Consider the following 20,138-nt stretch of genomic DNA (forward strand, 5'->3'; position numbering starts at 1 on the left):
TTGTAGATTGAATAAAAATATCGTTCTTAATTTTTTTTTATTTCAACATAAATTATTTTTCACCTCTCAAATTCGTTGTTGTATTTTGATTTTATAAAAATTTATATTTATTTTGCATTTATATTATCACATTCATAGAATCTCCTTTCCAAGTTTGGTCATGTTTTTCCCAACAATATGAAACAATTTTTATAAAACCAAAATACAACAATGAAAAAAAATTGGTGAAAAATAATTTATGTTGAAAGAAAATGGCTATATATTTATTTTATTTCATAATGTGGGTATAATAACGCCGTCAATAAATTTTCAACGACTTGGGGATTTTCTTCTTTGTATTGAGATTCGATAAGTGATGATAACTTTTTTCTTCAATATCAGCTAACTAATGAAAAATATAAATAGTTTAAAAATGACTGAAATAATATTTAGTTTTTCATACAATTTTCGCAATAACTTATAAATGATTCAATTTTAAATAATTTTTTAACATTTGGCGATATATACAAAGGTTTAAATAGTTTCAATATGAATAACCTGAAATTAAGTGGTCTAAAAGTTGATTTCTAAAATTTTCAAATACATATATGATATTTAATAATCTTTATCTTTTGTATTTTGTTATTGGAAATGATTTTAAAATATATTTATGCGCCAAAAATATTATTTCTAAAATCTCCTTCCTTTTTTGTCTCATAAATGACTTTCAAAATCGCTAAACTTGCGAGAAAATAGCTAAATTATTATCATTGTTCACTGCAAGCAAAGAATTTATCGAAGAATAGCTGTATATATTTTTATTCACTTGTTTAGATGTTTGAACTGTCAATTCACTTATGTGTTTTGAGGCGAAGAATACAACTAACCAAAAAGCAAAAACAACAACACACAATATTGACAGTTCAATTATCTTTTAACAAAAACAAAGTATCTGTTGTTCTTGTACATTTTGTATGTCGTTTTGGCTTAACCTTCTATAAATTCGCCTTTGTTGACTGCACAAAAAAAAACGGAAAAATTACAATATTTTGTGCAACGAAAGAAACCAGCAGAATGGGACAACCACTAACATTTGAAATCTTAAAAAGCATTGCTGCAAATGATCCAACAGCGCAGGATAATCTGGAGGATCTAAAACATATGTTTCGGCGTGATATTGGCTCCGCCCGGAACATGTACCGCATACACACTATGGATGACTTGATTGATTGCCTAGAACGACATGACGCATTATCCGAATTCAACATTGAACCACTTCGAGAAATCGCCGATGAATATGGTGGTTCCTTAGCTGAAGTCATTATGAATTATCACGTACCCAAGGAGCTATTGCCAGCCGAGCCTTATAATGAATATCGTGAAATTCGTTTGTCGCATGAGTGTGCTACTCGCTTGAATATAAATGCAGCTTGCAATGGCTTCAATAGTGGGATAAGTAGTACGAATTATGCCCCTGCTCCACCTCCAACTGTAAATAAAAACAAACAAGAAGCAGTGTATGCTCAAGTTCTGACCAAAGAGAAACGTGCAGCCGTTTATAAACTAGTAGCAGGAGATATTGGAACTGATTGGCGTTGTCTTGGACGTGAGCTGGAAGTACGTCAGGGTGAAATGGACAATATTGAAATACAGTATCGCGATCTAAAGACGCGCGTTTATAAGCTTTTTCAATCATTTGAAGAAGATGACTCCATAGATCCCAAAGACCATTTACGACTTATATGCCGTGCATTGGATAACTGTCGTCGCAAAGATTTGCATCGTAAAGTAGATGCCATAATGTCTCATTAGCATGGATGATTGGGGGCGAATTTTATAAAAGTGATATTGATTATTGAGTGTACCAAAATATTAAATGATTTGATATGTAAAAAAAAATATATTTGAAATTGTATATGATACACGGACTGCCGCAAATGCAAATATTCTCCCTTATCGTGGTTGGCGTAAACGTCATACGCCTACGACAGTTTCGTACTAGATTAAATAAGCAGTTTGAATGTTATCTCCAATCTAGTACGAAACTGTCGTAGGCGTATGACGTTTACGCCAACCACGATAAGGGTGATTGTTTTGCATATTGGACTTTTGAAAACAATACACATTCTTTGTTAGTTATAAACTGTAATTTTTTGTAGTAATATGATAGAAAAATAATATATTTTATTAGCAAAAATATTCATTTTGTAATCCTTTTGTTTTACATATTTTATTCAATGACCACCTGCACTTTTTAATAAAATTATATTAAAAATCGAAATTGTGCATATTTGGTGGATTATTTATTAAAATTGTTCAACACATTTGCAACTCTTATTACTCATTTAAAAATTACACTAACAAATTTTGAAGAATAAGGGTAATCACATTCTTTTTTTAATATTTAGAGATTTGGGTAATTGCATTTAATTATAAAAATTAAGTTTAAATTTTATTTCTTTTAAAAGTTCCGACCCTATTTTTTAAAAATGTCCGGAAATAAATACAATTCTGTATTTAAATCAAACACTTTAAATGATTTTCGTAATGTTATTTCGCAAAAAATTATTTCTATAAAATATTCAGTTCCCAAATTAACAATATGTCGTATAGTTAATAGTGACAATACCCATACTGTTCATAGGGAAGGAAGACCGTAAGTCACAATTATACGAAAAGATCGAAAAAGTTCCCAGAGAGCCAAGAACTGATATTCCAATAGATACTAGTCTTTTAACTATAAAAAGAAGTGCTCGATAATATGGTCTCAGGAGCTACAGATGCACTAAAAAACCCGAAGCTTCGGCTTAACTTTGCTCGAGCTCACTTGAATTGGACTCCACAACAATGGAAAAATATAATTTGGTCTGACGAGTCAAAATTCAACCTCCGTGGATCGGATTTGGTGTTCGACGACCACGAGGCGAACAATTTAATATAAAAGAAACGGTTAAACACGGCAGAGGAAATATTAAGGTTTGGGTGTGTTTTTCGGTACATGGGATAGGTCCAATTCACCGTATTACTGACAGAATGACGACCACAATCTACAGAGATCGTTTTAGCTCAGTAATGCTTCCAAATGCTGAATGGGTAATGCCACTTTCTTGGACTTTCCAACATGATAATAATCCCAAACACACGTCGAAGGTTGGCAAAGCTTGGTTGGACGAAAATCAAATAAAAAAAACCGAAAATCACTACCCGATTGCTTTGACCACTACTGTATGTATGAGCAAAAAGCCCCGCCCGCCTACCTCAATTTTTGACATATTTTTTTATCTGTATTTGAATTGCTTTCCCCCCTTCGAATAGAATTTTGGTAACCCCTTAAGAATAAAGAAAAACCATCATAATTTTGTGTAATTTTTTTCGATTATTTATTTTTATTCAAAATTTTATTAAGATCAATTTTATGTGTATTTTTTTGCATTTTTAAATTAATCATAATAATTTCATTCAATATTCATATTAAACACAGAGTTTGTTTATAAATTTATAAAATAAAAAAAGACACGACAAAAAAATAAGGATTGAAGTATTTAAGTTTTTTTAAGAGGTTAGTTAGACAGGTTTAAATACTATAACTATAGATGTTTTTAGGCGTAAGTGCTGTCAAGAAGTTATCATAATTTGTTAGACCAAAATAATAATGATGTTTTTTTTTTTGGAATTCAAATATATTTCTTTTTTCGGCAAAGAAAATTTGCTAAAGACCGGCTTTTTTTCAAAAAAGTATGCTAATTTTCTTTTACAGTAAATCTTGACAGTTATTAAGGATGAACAGCACTTAAGCTGCCTTATTTTGTTTGAATTGAATATTTCTGTTAGGTTTGCAATGTAAAAATTTTAATTTTCCTGTTTGCTTTTGAAGTGAAAGTTGGAGTTTTTGCTATAATGTTTTCGTTGAATTTTTTTTTTATATTTTTCTTAGTTTCAGCTTGTCCATAATAATAGCAAATTAATCATGTTATAATTAGGAAGGAGCACACAACATGCACACACCAGAAACAGTAAAATTAGAATTGTAGAAGAGGAGAGTTAGGTATAATGTTAGTGTAAGTATAAAACGTTATGTGGGGTAGGTTATTTTGTAGTAAAATCTGTGTACATGTTGTGTTATTATAATGACTTCTAACACAATATAATTGTTGTTGTGGTTTTGACTACTACCATCCTCTTTTGTGTGTTCAAACAAAAACAATATTCATTTACAATGTATAAACGGATTTAACATTTGAGCCCGTCTTAACCATTGTGTCCTTGTGCAGTTGATATTGCAAATTTTGACGACCCAAACGCAAAGCTTCTCTCAGTTTATGGCCAATTTCTAAAGCGGCTTCTTCATTGTTGCCATTAGCAGTCCAAATAGCTAAATAATAAAAAGAAATAAATTGAAATTAACTTGTAATTTTATATAGCAATATAAATTTTTATAATAGAAACTAAATTTAGCTGTTAGCCATTATACATATACGGCTCCTTATTATTATTAATAAATTTTATCTGCAAATTGTTATTCACATATAAAATACTTCTAAAAAAGTGCATCAGAATAAAAATATTCCCGAAATTGAGAATGAATTTCCCTGTATATTCTCAAATGTCTATCAAATCGTCGCAAAAGTTTGCGATTCGGCTGTGCTCTTTAGTTTTGTAGTACACTTTAAGATAAATATTGAAATAATTTTTTGTTGAAAAACTGTTTTTGGTAAAAAAATTTTTTTTTTTTGGTAAAAAATAATTAAAATAAACCGAAAACAAACAAATAACTTTTTTGCTAAAAAAAGAACAAAAATCGGGTTCAAAAACAAATTTCGAATTAATATGGCATTATGTAAGTCATTGGAAAGGTCTTTGAAATGCTTATCTTTAGATATCCATATTGTCTATTTCAAAGACTTAAGGTGGCAAATATTTGACGAAAAACATGTAACCGCTAAATAAAATATATTTTAATTCTTTTATTTATTGTCAAAAACTCCTTTTACTTAAGACAATTCAAAATAAATATTTAGTTTTATTTTATTTGATGCTGTTTGATCTTACAAAACACTTGTAAGAATAAACACGTCAAACAAATTTGTGCTATAAAAAGTGGTTACGCTTTTTTGAGTAAATATTTGCCATGTGTGACCGTACCTTTAGGAACCCAGATATACTATGTAGATCAAAAATATGTAAAAAAAAAATAGACGTAGTCGTGTTTTTTTGATTATATCTCAGCTATTTGTGGGCTGAATAGCAATCGAACCGGGACTATAGCGGATATATTGAAGTATCAATCATGTATGCAAGTTATTTGGGGGCTTCGTAAAATTGATTTCAACATAAAGACGGACGGATGGATGTCTATATCGACTCCACTTAATCGAGTGAATTAAAAACCAAACGATTTTTTACTCGATAGTAAAACTAGTAAACAATTTACATTGTTTTTTCATCATAACTGAAAAGTTCTTTTGGGGTAACAGTTTTTACAGCATGCTTAGACATTTTATAAAATATAAGTTTGTGTATTCTATTTATTATATTCAAAATACGTTTCTCCTTTAAAATTCTATAACCTGTGTTTCCTTTATAAAAGTTTCGGTATTCGTACAAATTTTACCTAATCCGAAATCTAATATTCAGTCAGACTCTACCGATTTTCCTTTAGAGTCTATTAAAATCAGCTTTGTAAAAAATATTCCCATGATAGACGTTTAATAAAAAAAATTATATATAACAGAAATTTTTCTAGATAGGTACTTACAAATTTTATTATTTTTATTACGTATATTGACTACGGCACCGCAAATTTGATCTGAATGATCGAAAGCTTCACCAATTAAACATAAAAGCTGGAAAAAGTTAAGAATTGCATTAACATTTTATAATTAAAAGAAATCATTGTTTAAACACATTATTATTTTCTAAAACTTACCACATCTAACCACAAATTATCCATTTCTGGTTTTGGACAACGAGTCAATGTGATGACCCAACGACCGCCTTGTTTATTGGCAGCATCTTCCCACATTGGCCGGATGCCCTTTTTGAATAGAGAATAATCGCTGCCTACTTTGATATCAGATGGAGGTTTAATGTGATTGTATAGACTGAAAATAGAAAAGTGTAGATAAATTCAGTGGGGGGAATCATAATTGTGTATCCTGTGAAACTTGCGGTCCTTCCACAGCAACGATTTTAAATAAACAACATTGGTAAACATAAAATAAACTTAATGAACTCACCTCCAGAAATCTTCAACAGTATCAAAGCTGGTTATTTCATTTTGCATATCCTCCCACGATTTGGTACGATCATTTTCTAAATACCACAAGGTCCAGGTGTTTTGCAGAGGATGTTTGAACAAATGTTCTGGGCGAACTTCTTCCTGATCGGGTTTAGTAACAATCTCCTCTTTGGCTTCAGGTCGGCCGGCTGCTGGTGTAGGTTGGGCAGCAACTGGAGTATTCTCCTTTTGTGTGGTAGAGTTCTACAATGAAAAAGGAAAACATAAAATGTAACAAAAACTTTTAAAACTAAAAAAAATCCATTAGAGTAATATGTACATAGAGTAAATAATGTTAAAGATATCTTACTTTAAATAAATTTGGATTTGCAAAATTCTTCTTTCTATGAAAGTCGCTTTGAAACATCATGACACAAATATTTAAAACGAATAAATTATAATGAGTAAAAAAAATTAACGAAGAACAACAAAATGTTTCTTTTTTTTTGTCTTCTTTGACTACAGAGAGCGAGATCAGGTTAAGAGAGAGAATGATATGATGATATTGTGTAAATTAATTTTACTTTTTTCCTTGTTGTTGTTGTTTTTTACTGCTAACACACCAACAATCCAGCACAATAATTTTTTTCTTTTCTACTTTGTTTTTTAAGGTGGGGTATATAGTAGTAGATTTGTTAAACAAGCAGAGAAAAATTAAAAAAAGCTCTTTTTATTATTCCAAAATGGCAATAAAAATAACGTAAGAGAAACAAAACAAAAATATACACGCACACACCCAGAGAAATATGCAAAGAGCTAGCTAGCACAGCCACAAGTAGATGATGACACAGAATTGCATACAAAACAACAACAAAGTGAAATAAATATTATTAAAAAAGGAGAAAAATGAGTACAAATATGGCTAATTAGTTTAGTTGTTTTTGTTTATAGTGCAATAATAAAGATCACTAGAGCACTCGCAATATAAAATTAGACCAAGTGTCACCACAAAAATACCGTTTGCAGTTTTTTTTCACACTTTCGCTATGGAATATCTCTTGTTGTTCTTGAAAAAATGCTCTTAATTTTTGTTAAAATTATGCTAATGGCCTCGTTTTCCTTTTTTTTTTCTTCGACTTTTTTTGTTTAATTTCTTTTACTGTTCTTTTTTTAGTGGGACCTGTTTTTTTATATTTGTGTTTTCCGTTTTAGTTCACGTGTGTGTCTTGTGCTTTCAATTCTTTATTTTTGTTGTTGTTATATTTATTTTCGCTGCTTTTTCTTGTTTGCTTAATTTTTGGTTTTCGGCTTTTTTTTTCTATTTTGCAGTTCCAAAATTTTTCGTTTATTTTTTGGCTTTTAAGATAAAATTTCTTTTGTTGTAAAATGAGGACGAAACAAATTGAAGTTAAATGAAAATTTTATGAAACTGATCTCTCAAAATAATCTTTTTAAAGTGTCACAAAAATTAAAAATAAAAGTGAAATAATAATCCAAGGCAGACTTGATTTGAAACCGACTGAATGAAGTTTTTGTTAAAGTAGGTTTGTTTCACACATTAATGCTTTTTTTCGTGTTGTCTATCACAAGATATTTTTGTTGTTGTTGCAGTTGTACAATTGTAAATAAAGTAAAAAATATATTAATTTAAAAGTCGCCAGTTAACTTGCTGTTTATAGAATGATGTTTGTTTTCCAACTGATTGTTCATGTGCGAAAAAAAGAAGAAAAAACGGTGATTTTGCAACACAGACAGACAGACAAACACAACACGATCAAACACAAAAAAAGTACGGCACAAAAGAGACGACGAAAAACAACATTAAACACACCAGGTATGGAAAAGTCTATACTATTTTTAATTTCATACATTTGAAAATATCGCTGTACTGTATGTAATCCAACAAATTTTAAACCATCTTCCATTCTTTTGATTATTGCGTTTGACACTTTGATGCGGCAAATATCTTCAGATAAAATGGTAAGTTCCAAGCTTTATTCGTCAAAAATTTTTTTTATATATTCATATTTCATTAATCTCTACTTTCCATCTCTGGTTTGTTCGACAGTTTCTTTTTAATCGTTCCTTCGTTGAATGTTATTTTTGTGCCATGTTTTTTGCAGCTTGTTTCAATGGATTCCCAGTAAACACAAAGTCAAATGTTTCAAAAATGCTTTTTAATTAATATCACATGTAATTTTTCAATTCTTATCATATCTATGCAAATTTGAGAAAAGTGTTGAGAAAGCAATTATTTGTTAATGCTATCAAAATATCCTCAAACATTTACATTGTAATCCTGTGCTTTACATTTTAGAAAGGCTTTGATTTGAAATTACTGTCATTTTGAAATCAATCCTCAGTGTTTGCTGGGTTATTAGTGGAGATAAAATGAAAGTAAAATTGTTGCTTGTGTATTGTTTTACCGTTTGTTAGCTGAATTAGTTTGTGTGTATGCTGCAAATCCAGAAATGTACAACCAAACCCAGCAGTTCTGTTATTTTAACATGTACGTGTCCTAAGAGTCTACATAGATTACAAATATACTGTCTGATGGCTGGTCCAAAGTAGCCAAAGCATGGTATTCACATAGCGGTTAATGGTTACTTGATTTGCTACATAACTAATTATTTTAACATGTACGGCTGCTAAGCGGAAGCTAACTGAGCTTTAACAGTCAGTACAGTTAAACAGATGTACATCTCCTAACCGATAGCTTGTAAAAATAACCTTTGTCCGATTACTCTTCAATAGATTGCTTCTGGTGAGTAAAATAACTACGTCCTAAAGTACAATACAAAATATACTTCTAAAATGACTAGATTACTTAAAGATACTTATGTGACAATTGACTTCACGCTGGATTACCTGATATGTATAAAGTCACCAATTGACTTATCTCTGCACAACAAAGTGCACATACATGACAATTGACCCAAAATATATAAATTTGAGTCAGCCAAGTGATGAGAAATTAGTAACAATTACTGTCTATAAGGGGTACATTGACTTCTTCGGTCGTATTCCACATACATATTAGTTTCCATATAACTTAAAAAATTATTTGTAGGTACCTATTTATGCGGGATGAGAGTTCAAAAAGTGGGATAATACCACCAAAAGTCGGATACCTATACGTTTATATACAGTGAGTGTCACTCAAAATCGTACAACATATTTTTTTTTAAATATTATGAAATTATACAGGCAATAATAGGTGAATATATAAAAAATTAAAAGTCATTTTATTAATTGGAACAAAAAATATGTATTTCAACAAAAAAGTTAACAAAACCTCATTTCGTTAAAAAAATATTGATGAAAATTAAAGAACATCACAAAATTCATATTTCATTTAAATTCGTAAAATTATATTAAATTATAATTAAAACTTTAAAAATGAAAAAAATTTTAATATTAAATAATCCTAATACTTTGTAGGGTATCATTTGCTATTTTTTAGTGCCTTTACGATTTTAAATGAAGCGTTGATATTCTGGGCACTGACAGCCTTACCCAATTTTTTTATTTGTGGATAAGGGCAATTAAAATTATACCCAATTTTCTGATAGGTAATAGCACACACAATATAATAATAGCATTTTAAAATATTTCCAAAACATCATCTTTCTAAAACTAATGAATAAAATTTGACTACGATGGTGTACGATTTTAAGTGACATTCACTGTAGGTATAAATCATATAATTTAAAAAAATGAGATTTGTATTTCTAATTAATAAATCTAATTTGATAACATTATAAACAAATTAGCATTCACTTGAAATAAACTTTCCGAATGTCTCAAAAGGGAAAATTTCAGGAAAATAGCCTAAAATCTGTTGTGGCAGAAAATAAGGGATATTTATATCCTGTGAAAAATACCTATAGAATTTTTTTATTATTACAGATTTTTTTTTTTTGGTTTTTAATAAAAATAGCTGATGGCAAAGCAAAACGCAAAAAGCCAGGGTATCCCACACAAAGGAAAAAAACACGTGAAAACGTTGGGCATTGAAAAATGCCTACTTCCTCTAGTATAACGCTGTTAGTGGCTAACGGTTGATTATTCCTAAAACTTAAAAACGATCTCGTATGTTAGCTTCCTTAATGAAACTAATTAACTGAGAGTATATACCGATGTCATGAGAATTTAATAAGTCAAAAAGATTAGTGAATTTACGAAATAATTGGTGTTTAATTCTAATATCATTGAATTCAGAACAGTGAACAGAATTTTTTTGTATTGGGAAAACTTCAAATTTAAACAAGGATTTGTTGATTTTGAATAAATAATAATTCGGACTGTTACTTTTGTCAATAACTGTTGTTGTCCTCAGCAGGGACGAAAATACCTTACGGAAGAGGTTTACCTGGTAAAAATTAAATTTTTTTTAAAAAATTCCTTTTCATTGCTTGTTTAACTTGTAGGCAACGGAAGATTGTAGTCTTCTTATATACACTATGCTTCAATCGCCAAGCCAAACTATTTCCTCATATTAATATTTGCGTTAATAAGGAGCATAATTGTTTTAGCTATTCCAATCGCTAATTTTACTTCGAGGAATCTTTTTTGGGCCATTCTTGCCACTAAAAAGATGACCACGACTCTTCCAAGAGTTTTTAATAAATTTTAATGTGAAATTTATTCGTATTTAGTACAATTTTAATGAAAATCAGACTTTTTCTACAAAACATTTGAGTTTTCCCACCTTAAAAAAACCAAACCTATATTATTGTACAAGTCTGAATGAAAATTCCAGAATTTTTTTAAAGGATAGATTTCCGGTAGTGGAAATCCTTGATTTTCATTTTAGAAAAATTTTCCTGATTGAAAAATGCGAAATATTCCTTATTGAAGTGAATTTTTACAATTTATATTGCTTTTTGATACACTTCACCTTCGTGAGAAGGGTATATATAAGTTTGTCATTCCGTTTGTAATAAAGTATATATATTCTGGATCCTTATAGATAGCGGAGTCGATTAAGCCATGTCCGTCAGTTGAAATCAATTTTCTGAAGGCCACAGATATCTTCGGGATCCAAATCTTCAATAATTCTGTCAGACATGCTTTCGAGAAGTTTCCTATTTAAAATCAGCAAAATCGCACCACAAATGGCTGAGATATGAGGAAAAAACCCAGGACAACCTCAATTTTTGACCTATATCTGGATTACTAAGTCATTAATATAGACAATATGGATATCTAATGTTAGATATTTCAAAGACCTTTACAACGACGTATATAAGACCATAGTAAGTTGGACCTACAATGGGTCAAAATCGGAAAAATTATTTTTTAACCAAAAAAATTAAAAAAAAAAACAAAAAAAAAATTTTAAATTTAAAAAATTAAAAAAAAAATTTTAAATAATTTGAAAAAAAAAATGTTCCAAAAAATTAAAAAAGCAACTTTGGGAAAAAAATTTTGTTTAAATAAAAATATATAAAATTTGTATTTTAAAGTATATTTTGGTGAGGGGAATATAAGATTTGGCACCTCCGAATATAGCTTTCTTACCCCCATTAACACGAAGCCTGGTTAGGCGTTAACTAACAGTTATACTGTAGGTTAAAATTATTTTTGTATGAAAACTGTCAGTATAACTATTAGTTAACACATAACCAGACTTCGTGTTACTGGGGGTTACTTGTTTAAATAAACACCTATTTTATTGTCCATGTAAATTTTCTTCTTCTAATAAGAAAAATAAAAATTTCCCTAGATTTTTATAACATCTTTTTGGTATATTCTTATGCAGGGCATACAATAAAACACCAAGAAATTCTTAAACATTTTATGTTATAATATACAACTAGGTAGTCCTGTCAAAAATTTTGTTTGGAATGGTTTGAATTCCGTGTAATTTATAAATTCCAAAAATAATAATTTTATATTAAAAATAAAAGTACAGAAATATGTTAAAAATTTTTGAAAAACAAATAATTACAAAGAAAATCAATTCCACTTTGAAAACTGAAAGTGGTTTCATTTCTAAAAAATCTTCGTTTGCCTTTTTCTCAAGAAGTGAAATACGGATTAATTCCACTTTCGATCGGAATGGATTTCCATGATAGGCCTGTGTTTACGAATACATTCTAATTATTACAACAACAATTGAGCACAATATGAAAATTTATTCTGAATTTCTAGAAAATACCTATATTAAATAGAAAGAACTATTCCTCAAATATAAAATATCTTGAGAATATAAAATATCTTGAACAAAGAAAGACATTCTTCTAAAATAAGTTATCAACTTATCGAAAAAAAAAAAAAAAATTAATAACAAATAAGCACAACGTGTATTCGCGTAGAGGAAACTTAAAAGGGACCCAACACATTCACACATTGCACCCATTATGTATAAAATTCCACGACGTCTGCAGACGGTCACCAAATTTGTCAATTGGAAAATATAAAAAAAAATATATCAATTACCTTTTCGTTTTCAGCCAAAACCATTGTGTCGAGATAATTTATTTGCTTTCCACTAAATTTTTCACAATCTATACACTTTATTTGTGTACAATTATCGCAATTAGTTTCTTTTTTTAAGCAATATTTTATTAATTCAATCCTCGTTTTTTATTTTTTTTCCCTATTAACAAATATTTAATAGACGACTTCGTTTGACACATGTAGCCAAACTACAGAGTTGTAGAAAAAACGTACAGTATTGTGGGGGCAGAGTTGCCGTAGTTTACTACTTAAGGTATTAATATGGTAGTAGGTCAGGGGTTCTAACTAGGTTTTAATTGTCGACGCCTTGACACATTAATATGTACATTTAGTAAAAATAATAAAAAAAAACACAACAATAGCTCTCATTGTTATGCATTTCTTCTAATTTTGCGTTTTCTCAGTAATAATCTACGATATTTCAAAACAAATTTAGCGGGTTTTAAGGGAAAAAAGTTACCATCACTACACATGTAGCCAAACTGCAGAGTTGTAAAAAATAGTTTTGATTGCTGGATAGAGTTGCCTCAGCTTAAGTATTGATATGAATTTGGAATTAGTAGATTATATACAAAACAAAAAATTTGTTGTTTAGAAAACATTATTTTTCTCTTTTGTTGTAGCAAATTACAATTTTAAAAAGATTTATACAACAATTACAAACATAATGGCTGTATAACATTTATGTTTTTACAACTGTGTAAAGCCCTTTTGAGAATGCTACTATTTTATACAACTCTAAGCTTTAACATTCATTAGTATTGCCAGCAATTAGTTCTTTGAATTTTTAATGTTACCAGTCTTGATTGCCTTTTAGGCTTATATTTATTAAAGTGAAAGTAAAATGCTAACGTACATTTTGTAGAGAATTTTCAAATTGTATAAAATTGTATTAAACCTTTAAGAAAACTAAACTATTGTTGTTAAATATTTCATAGACAATGAAAAAAACAAATTGTGTTAATTTCTATATACTTTGTCATAAATTTCTTTGCATTTTCAACCGATTCTTGAGAAACCTATTTAACAACTGATCAATAAAATTTTATCGGGCGAGTACGTTTAAAAAATGTTTATTATAATGTAAAAATTACCATAATTGATCCAGAAAAACACTAGTGCATACATACTTCGTACTTGTTATATTTAGGAACAAGATACAGCATTGGATGTATACTTCAGTATTTATAGAAGCAGTGTCAATAAAATAACTAATTTTCAAGAGTCAGTTCTAATGGCGTAGCAGAACTAAAACTTGTTCCTTGCTTAAGTAACACAGTGAGTTATAATATAAAGGAAATTTTTATTGAAAAGTATATTTTGTAATTTCAGTTTTTAACATAACCTTTTACCACATATAATTAATTATACCTATTTCTAAGATAAATTCAAAACTACTAAGTTTTCTATTCAAATTTAGTAAATTAAGAATATGGTTATTAGTATGTACTTTATAGCATTGGCAAAACAATGAAAACTTTTAAACTTATGCAAGAAAGAAGACATAAACATATTTTAATACCTATTTACCTATTTTATTTTTTAATAATTACAAAATTAATAAACATTTTTTGCTGGATTGAAGCAAAAAAACTATAAATAAATCAGTCATTTCAAAAATCTAAAAAAGAATACTGTAGAAATTGGGAGGATAACATAAAAAACCACTCCAAGACAAGCTAATTTAATAGCAAGAGAGTTAGAAATTCCAAAAAATTACTCCCCGGGATGTTATCAATAATCTAAAATTGAAAATTACTTCTCGAACTGTTAGCAGCAGGACAATGACGGCTTCCCGGTTTTTCAATAAACTAAAATTGAAAATTAATTCTCGAACTGTTAGTAGCTGGTCTTGAGTGATATAAAAAACACAAAAAAAAACTCTTATTTGCAAAATAAGCCCCTACTGCTCGAATACAATTGGCCAAAGAACATTAAACTGATGAATCCAAATGCATTTTAAGGGGCAGTAATGGGAGAAAATTTGTAGGAAGACCGAAGGGAGAGATACTGGACCCCAAGTACACGAACTAGACAGTTGTCTGTTGTTCTGGGGGTTCTGCATGTTGTTCAAGTTCAAGAAATTGTGCTAGTTCAACAGGATGATTCCATAAATCCATAGGACTGAGTGAAGTAGGGTTGGATGAACAGTTAAATATGTGGAGGGTGTCATGAGGACCCTGATCACATGCTGGGCATAAGTTAAGGACACGGCACGGTCTATTCGAGACCAAAAGGCATTAAGTCTGTTGCTCCATCCTGATCTAAGTTGTGCCAGAATGACTCTTGTTCCATGCGGCAGAATCTCCTCGGCGTCTGCTATTGGGTGGGAACTATACAGTCATGTTTTCCGGTGGCAATGTTATTGTGTGGGGCTGTTTTTCTGGGCATGGTTTGGATCTAATTCATATCATAAATTAAGCTATGACTGAAATCTAATACAGATCCATTGTAAATGATGTTATGTATCACTAAAAGGGCCAGAAAATTTTTGTAAAGTTTCCTTTGTTTTGTATACCATAGGTTAGGTTAGGTTCCATGGGCAGCCACTCGTCAAGCAGCGCACTTGAGGCCATTCAAAACTTATCTCATTATGATACCCAAGAAGTAAACAGCAGGACATTTATAATACACCCGTTGTTTCCAAGGTGAACCAATCAGATTCTCTGATAAAGGAATGGATGTGTCTCAGATTCATTCTTGATAACTCATCTAAACACGAGGGGAAGGCGTTTCATGAATACATTTCCTCAATTTTGTCAGAATAGGAGGGACACTGTCTCCTCGTCTTTTTCGTTTCGAAAGCTTCTACAGTAATCGTTAAACCGTAGGTTCATTCTTCTGACATGTGTTCCAATTATGCAGTGTCATGAGATAAAGGAAAATATTCGTGGTTGTCATAGAATCCAATCATTGTCAGAATCGGTTTTGAAAATGAAAGTACAGTGGTCTCATGAAATTGAAATTTATCGGTTTTATATTCGATATCGAATTAAATTCTTTATCAATTAAACAAAAAATTACACTGGATTTCATAAGTCAATAATACCTTTTTTGTCGTTTTCAAAACCGATTTATTGATGAGTCCGTTTTCTGTATTATGAATTTCTGAACATTTAAAAAATATATTTTGGGGGATTCAAACGGTGTGCTATTAAGTCGTATTGTCATAATGTCGTAAAATATTTTTTTAGTTTAAACAAATTCTTCTTGTGCTGCAAACAATAGGGGACCAATAGGAGACCGTTTGAATCCCCAAATTATTTTTCCAAAAATACCCTGTTTTATTTTATCATGATGCAAAATTCTTCTTAAAACTCAATTCATAATTTGTTTTTATTACATTATATTTATTTACTTCTTCAGTTTACGAAAATACATTTAATAATTTATATTATAATTTCTCATTCCGTTTGCTTATGGTTGGTTTTTTTTATCAATCAATAACGTAAAATTAAATTAATAAAATTACATACATATTTATATTTAACAAATTTCAAATAAGTTTTATCGTTCTTGTTGTGTTGTGTTTAATTAATAAAATTATTAAAATGTTTAAATAGTTTATATTTTAGGATTGTGTTTTTTAATTAAAAAGTATTAACAATTATGAAAATTTTCTTTTCTTTTTAATTTTTAAAGCCATTGGTTGCTAAAAAAGGGATAATTAAGGGATTTACTACAAAAAGTAGGTAAATAAAATAATTTTAAAGTTTTAGGCAATATTAATTTTAAGTGTTGATAAAAGGGAATTTGTTTTTTTTTAATATTTTAATTAAATTGTGTTTAATTATAAACAATTATATTGTTTGTTTTTGTTGTTGTTTATTTTAATTGAAAGTTGTTATTAGGTTTAAAATTATTAGGATAAAATGGTTTAGAAAAACAAAATTATAAAAAAATATATGTATGTATATTGTAGTTATGGTATTGTATAATATATGAAAATAATTACAAAAAATAAAAATTTATAAAAATAAATATTAAATAAAATATACATTAATGTTTATAACTATAACCCAAGGTTAGGAAAATCATAATTAAAATAAAAAGTTAAATAAAAATTGTTTTTTTTTTAGATTTGAAATAAAATAATTAAAATTTTTTTTAGAATTTCAACATTTTTCATTAATGTTGGCTGGTTGTGCATTTTTTTTTTTGATTTGATTTAATTGAAAATATTTTCAAATATTTTTCTGTTTTTTTTTGTTGTTTTCAAATTTAAATTAATTTCTTTCGTATGAAATGCAAGTTTAGTTTTAAGTTATTTTAATTTGATAGTTTCGTTTTTTTTTAAGTTTTAATAAAAATGTATAGTAAATTTCTTAAATTTAAAGAAATTCTAATAATGTTTTACATAAGTGTTTTAGTTTTAGTTTTTTAGAAATTTTATTGCTCCAATTTGTTTCAGTTATTTAGAATTTGCATTTAATTGTTTTAAAAGCTGCGAATTTGTTGCCTTTTTTTGCGGGCGCCAATCTGGGTTTACATCAATTTTTGTTTGGCACATTCGGGGCAAATGATATCGGGTCCATCGGTTATGAAACCACGTCCAACTAGACTAGTCTTGCAGCTGGCACACACAAAACAATCGTGATGCCAGTGACGATCTTCGAATGATATAAAACGAGTGCCGCCAATACCTACATAGGAACAATTTCAATATTTATTAAACGATTTCAAATTTATTTTAAACATGTTTACTCACCAGTTATAGGCTTAACACATGAAGTGCAGCGTTTGGCGAAAAGTTCGCCGAAACAATCGGCACAATAGGGTTTCTCATCACGACTAGTAAAACGTTGCCCGGCCAATGTAATATTGCAGTGAGTGCAAGTGAAGCACTCACGATGCCAGGGTTCATTCTTGTAGGTCACACCACCAGAAGTAATGACCTGGAATTTAATAGAAAAAAATAGATATGAATATTAATTTACTTCAAATTTTATGAAACTCATATTGGGTATTTTTTTACGAAATTCCTAGATTTTAAGATCTGTTCCTGTTTCCTTACCTTGTTGCATTTAATGCATCTAGTAGCGAATTTCTCCTCATAACAGCCAGCACAATAGATTTCCTGTTCCCGAGGGATGAATGACTTGGTGCCAATGGCAGTTTTGCAAACGCAGCAACAGAAACAATTCTCATGCCATTGCCTGGTCTTATATTCCATTTTCTTTGTGCCTAAAATGAAAGGAAAAACAAAAATTAACATTATTAATAAACTTTTACGTAATTTATTTCACAAAAAAAAAAATCAAAAATGCAACCCTGTGTAAAATTTTTTCAAAAATTTCACGGTTTCAATTCGGCGTAAACAATTGTGCGATAAAAATGTTTTCTTTTGTTTGTAAATAACCCCTTGTAAACCTTGTATATTTTTTATTTATTTTCTTTTGAAGTTCGTGTAATTTCCCACATTTTTAAAGTATGTATGCTATTTATTACAAGTACATAATATTAATTCAATTGTTTTTATTTTAATACAAAATGTTAGTGATGGGTTTTTTATCCAACTTCCTTTTATTATTTGTATTAAATACAATGATTTTGTATATATTTTATGGCTCTATAACACGCGATAAAAATGAAATTTTGTTTTAAGGAAAATCTCATAAAATTCAAATAGCAGATGATCCAAACAAATGTATGTGAATAAATCTATAGTTTTTGACTTTGAGCCATTGACACATAATATTTGATTGTACATATTTGCTATTATTTTCTATATAAAAAAAACCAAACTTTTACTTTTGTTTTTGTTTTAAAAACACGCAAATGTCTACAAATTGCCAAATTGAAGTTTAAGTTTAATGAGCTTCAAATTATCGATTAAAGATATGAAATTAAATGCAATAGAAATCAGCAATATTTAAATGAAAAAGTTAACAACTTTTTGGAAGTTTGTAAACACATTTAAATCGTTATATTTTATATGGTTTGTCATTTGAAGGGTAAAAAGTCAATGTAATAATACGAAAGCTACTAATTATGTTTTAAAGATATGGCCCCACGCCACTCTCTTGTCACTCTCTTGTGACATTAGCATTATAAAGTTTGACGTTTTTAAAGATTTTATTTGTGATGTTACAGATGCTTTTAAATAATGGACAAATTTGAGGTTAGGAAGTAAATTGCCTGTCACCTGATGAAACGTCAAGAATTGAGCTTAGTTCTTTGAAATTTATTTAGTAAAAACTTGAGAGATTTTAAGCCTGGAACTCTTTGTACTTAACAATAGTGCATTTCGAGATTTGTTAATAAATGAATACCATTAAGGTAATTTTGAACAGTTGAAAGCTGGCAGAGCCAAGCCGAACAATTTTCAACATTTCAAAAGATGTCTGTATGATCGTGATATTGGAGCCTGACACAAATGTGTGGTTGGTCGTCTCATACAAGTGATATTTCCAGCATTCATAATATTAATTTAATGGATTAGTGCTGATCAACCAAATCAAAAAGTGTTAGGCCGAAGTTTTTGACATTTTATGCGTTGTAAACTGCCTTTTTGTTGTTACTTTGTACATTATATTAATTTTGGGTTTTATCCGACTTTTTTCGCAACACTTGCTAGTTTTATAATCGGAAAGATGAAGATCATTCAATTCACTAGTGCCTCTAAACATTTCTATGGTATTTTTAAAGTCAGACACTTCAATCGAAACTTATTGCTTTTGGTGTTGGTTATATCTTCTACCGATTTATATAGATTATTTTTCAGAGATTTCATATTAGTAATAAGATAACATGAAATCTCCCGCGTATTGCTTATAGAGAGAAAGAGAGCGCAGGTGCAGATTCAACTCAATTGATGTAGCATAGTTTCTATACATTGCTCTTAACCTTCAGTGGTACTGTCCGTTTGAGGCTTAAATTTCTTGCAATGAAAAGTTCCATCATTAACCTACATTCCAAGTTCCAGTAACTCTGATCAGCATTGCCAATTTAGCGTTTCTCAATAAACCAAATGTCGTATTTTTGTCAGTCATTGCTTTATTGAAAAAAAAAACGCTAGATTGTCCGGTTTCACTTTGATGTATTTTTAATTAAATTTTGCTTTTAAGGCGAAGTGGTTGATGATGCTGAACTAGGCGCATTTAACAGTATTTTTCTTCCATAATTCGAAAAATATAAAATTTTTATTTAATGAGCTCTTTGGGAGCAATCAAATCAGAAAAAACAAGTTTCCAATTTCCATTTATATTTTAAGTATTTCTGTTAATTCAAATATAACCCTACTTTTAACGAAGGGTCTCATTTGATCTCGCGAAGGATCTCATTCATAATTTAAAGCGCCCTCTAGAGCGATTTGATCATAAATAGTTGCCCTGTGAGAGGTGGTCCCAGAAAAAGTAACCCTCTATTGCTCGATCTGTGTAGAATTTGGAATATTAGTAGAGTAGGAGTATTTTGACCTTTAAATAGATGGAGTTTTATTTTAACATGTGCGTGTCCTAAGAAGTGGGTCATTATT

The 20,138-nt window shown here is 29.4% G+C and overlaps 3 protein-coding genes across 8 annotated transcripts in view; 1 reads left to right on the forward strand and 2 right to left on the reverse strand.

The window, feature by feature from the left end:
* Positions 1 to 984: 984 nt before the first annotated feature.
* Fadd (fas-associated death domain protein) lies at positions 985 to 1,878 on the forward strand. The gene has a single exon (XM_065504287.1). The coding sequence runs from the start codon at positions 1,054 to 1,056 to the stop codon at positions 1,789 to 1,791; it is 738 nt and encodes a 245-aa protein (XP_065360359.1). The 5' UTR covers positions 985 to 1,053; the 3' UTR covers positions 1,792 to 1,878.
* Positions 1,879 to 3,335: 1,457 nt separating this feature from the next.
* Positions 3,336 to 12,829, reverse strand: eIF4E1 (eukaryotic translation initiation factor 4E1). 2 transcript variants are annotated; one of them, XM_065503448.1, is made up of 5 exons: positions 12,641 to 12,829; positions 6,216 to 6,460; positions 5,906 to 6,080; positions 5,735 to 5,822; positions 3,336 to 4,351 (listed from the first exon to the last, which is right to left on the reverse strand). In XM_065503448.1, exons 1-5 carry the CDS (start codon positions 12,662 to 12,664, stop codon positions 4,191 to 4,193), a joined length of 693 nt encoding a protein of 230 aa, XP_065359520.1. In that variant the 5' UTR covers positions 12,665 to 12,829; the 3' UTR covers positions 3,336 to 4,190. The 2 variants fall into 2 exon arrangements, with proteins under 2 accessions (XP_065359520.1, XP_065359518.1); XM_065503446.1 differs by lacking the exon at positions 12,641 to 12,829 and adding an exon at positions 6,567 to 6,757.
* Positions 12,830 to 15,990: 3,161 nt separating this feature from the next.
* Positions 15,991 to 20,138, reverse strand: part of Lmpt (Limpet) — a 335,549-nt gene continuing 331,401 nt past the window's right edge. For all 5 annotated transcript variants that reach the window (XM_065502735.1, XM_065502736.1, XM_065502734.1 and 2 more), the window contains 3 exons: positions 17,676 to 17,845; positions 17,370 to 17,556; positions 15,991 to 17,304 (listed from right to left, as the gene is read on the reverse strand). In XM_065502735.1, the coding sequence (XP_065358807.1) occupies positions 17,147 to 17,304; positions 17,370 to 17,556; positions 17,676 to 17,845 (515 nt within the window). In that variant the 3' untranslated portion in view covers positions 15,991 to 17,146. The remainder of the gene's footprint in view (positions 17,305 to 17,369; positions 17,557 to 17,675; positions 17,846 to 20,138) is intronic.

Source organism: Calliphora vicina, chromosome 3 (genome assembly GCF_958450345.1).
Source record: "Calliphora vicina chromosome 3, idCalVici1.1, whole genome shotgun sequence".
Taxonomy (NCBI): domain Eukaryota; kingdom Metazoa; phylum Arthropoda; class Insecta; order Diptera; family Calliphoridae; genus Calliphora; species Calliphora vicina.

Coding starts and splice junctions, on each gene's coding strand:
- Fadd (XM_065504287.1), top strand. CDS start 1,054: ATGGGACAACCACTAACATTTGAAATCTTAAAAAGCATTGCTGCAAAT.
- eIF4E1 (XM_065503446.1), bottom strand. CDS start 6,626: ATGATGTTTCAAAGCGACTTTCATAGAAAGAAGAATTTTGCAAATCCA. Junction 6,461..6,566: donor CAAATCCAAATTTATTTAAA/GTAAGATATCTT, acceptor TTTTCATTGTAG/AACTCTACCACACAAAAGGA. Junction 6,081..6,215: donor ACTGTTGAAGATTTCTGGAG/GTGAGTTCATTA, acceptor TTCTATTTTCAG/TCTATACAATCACATTAAAC.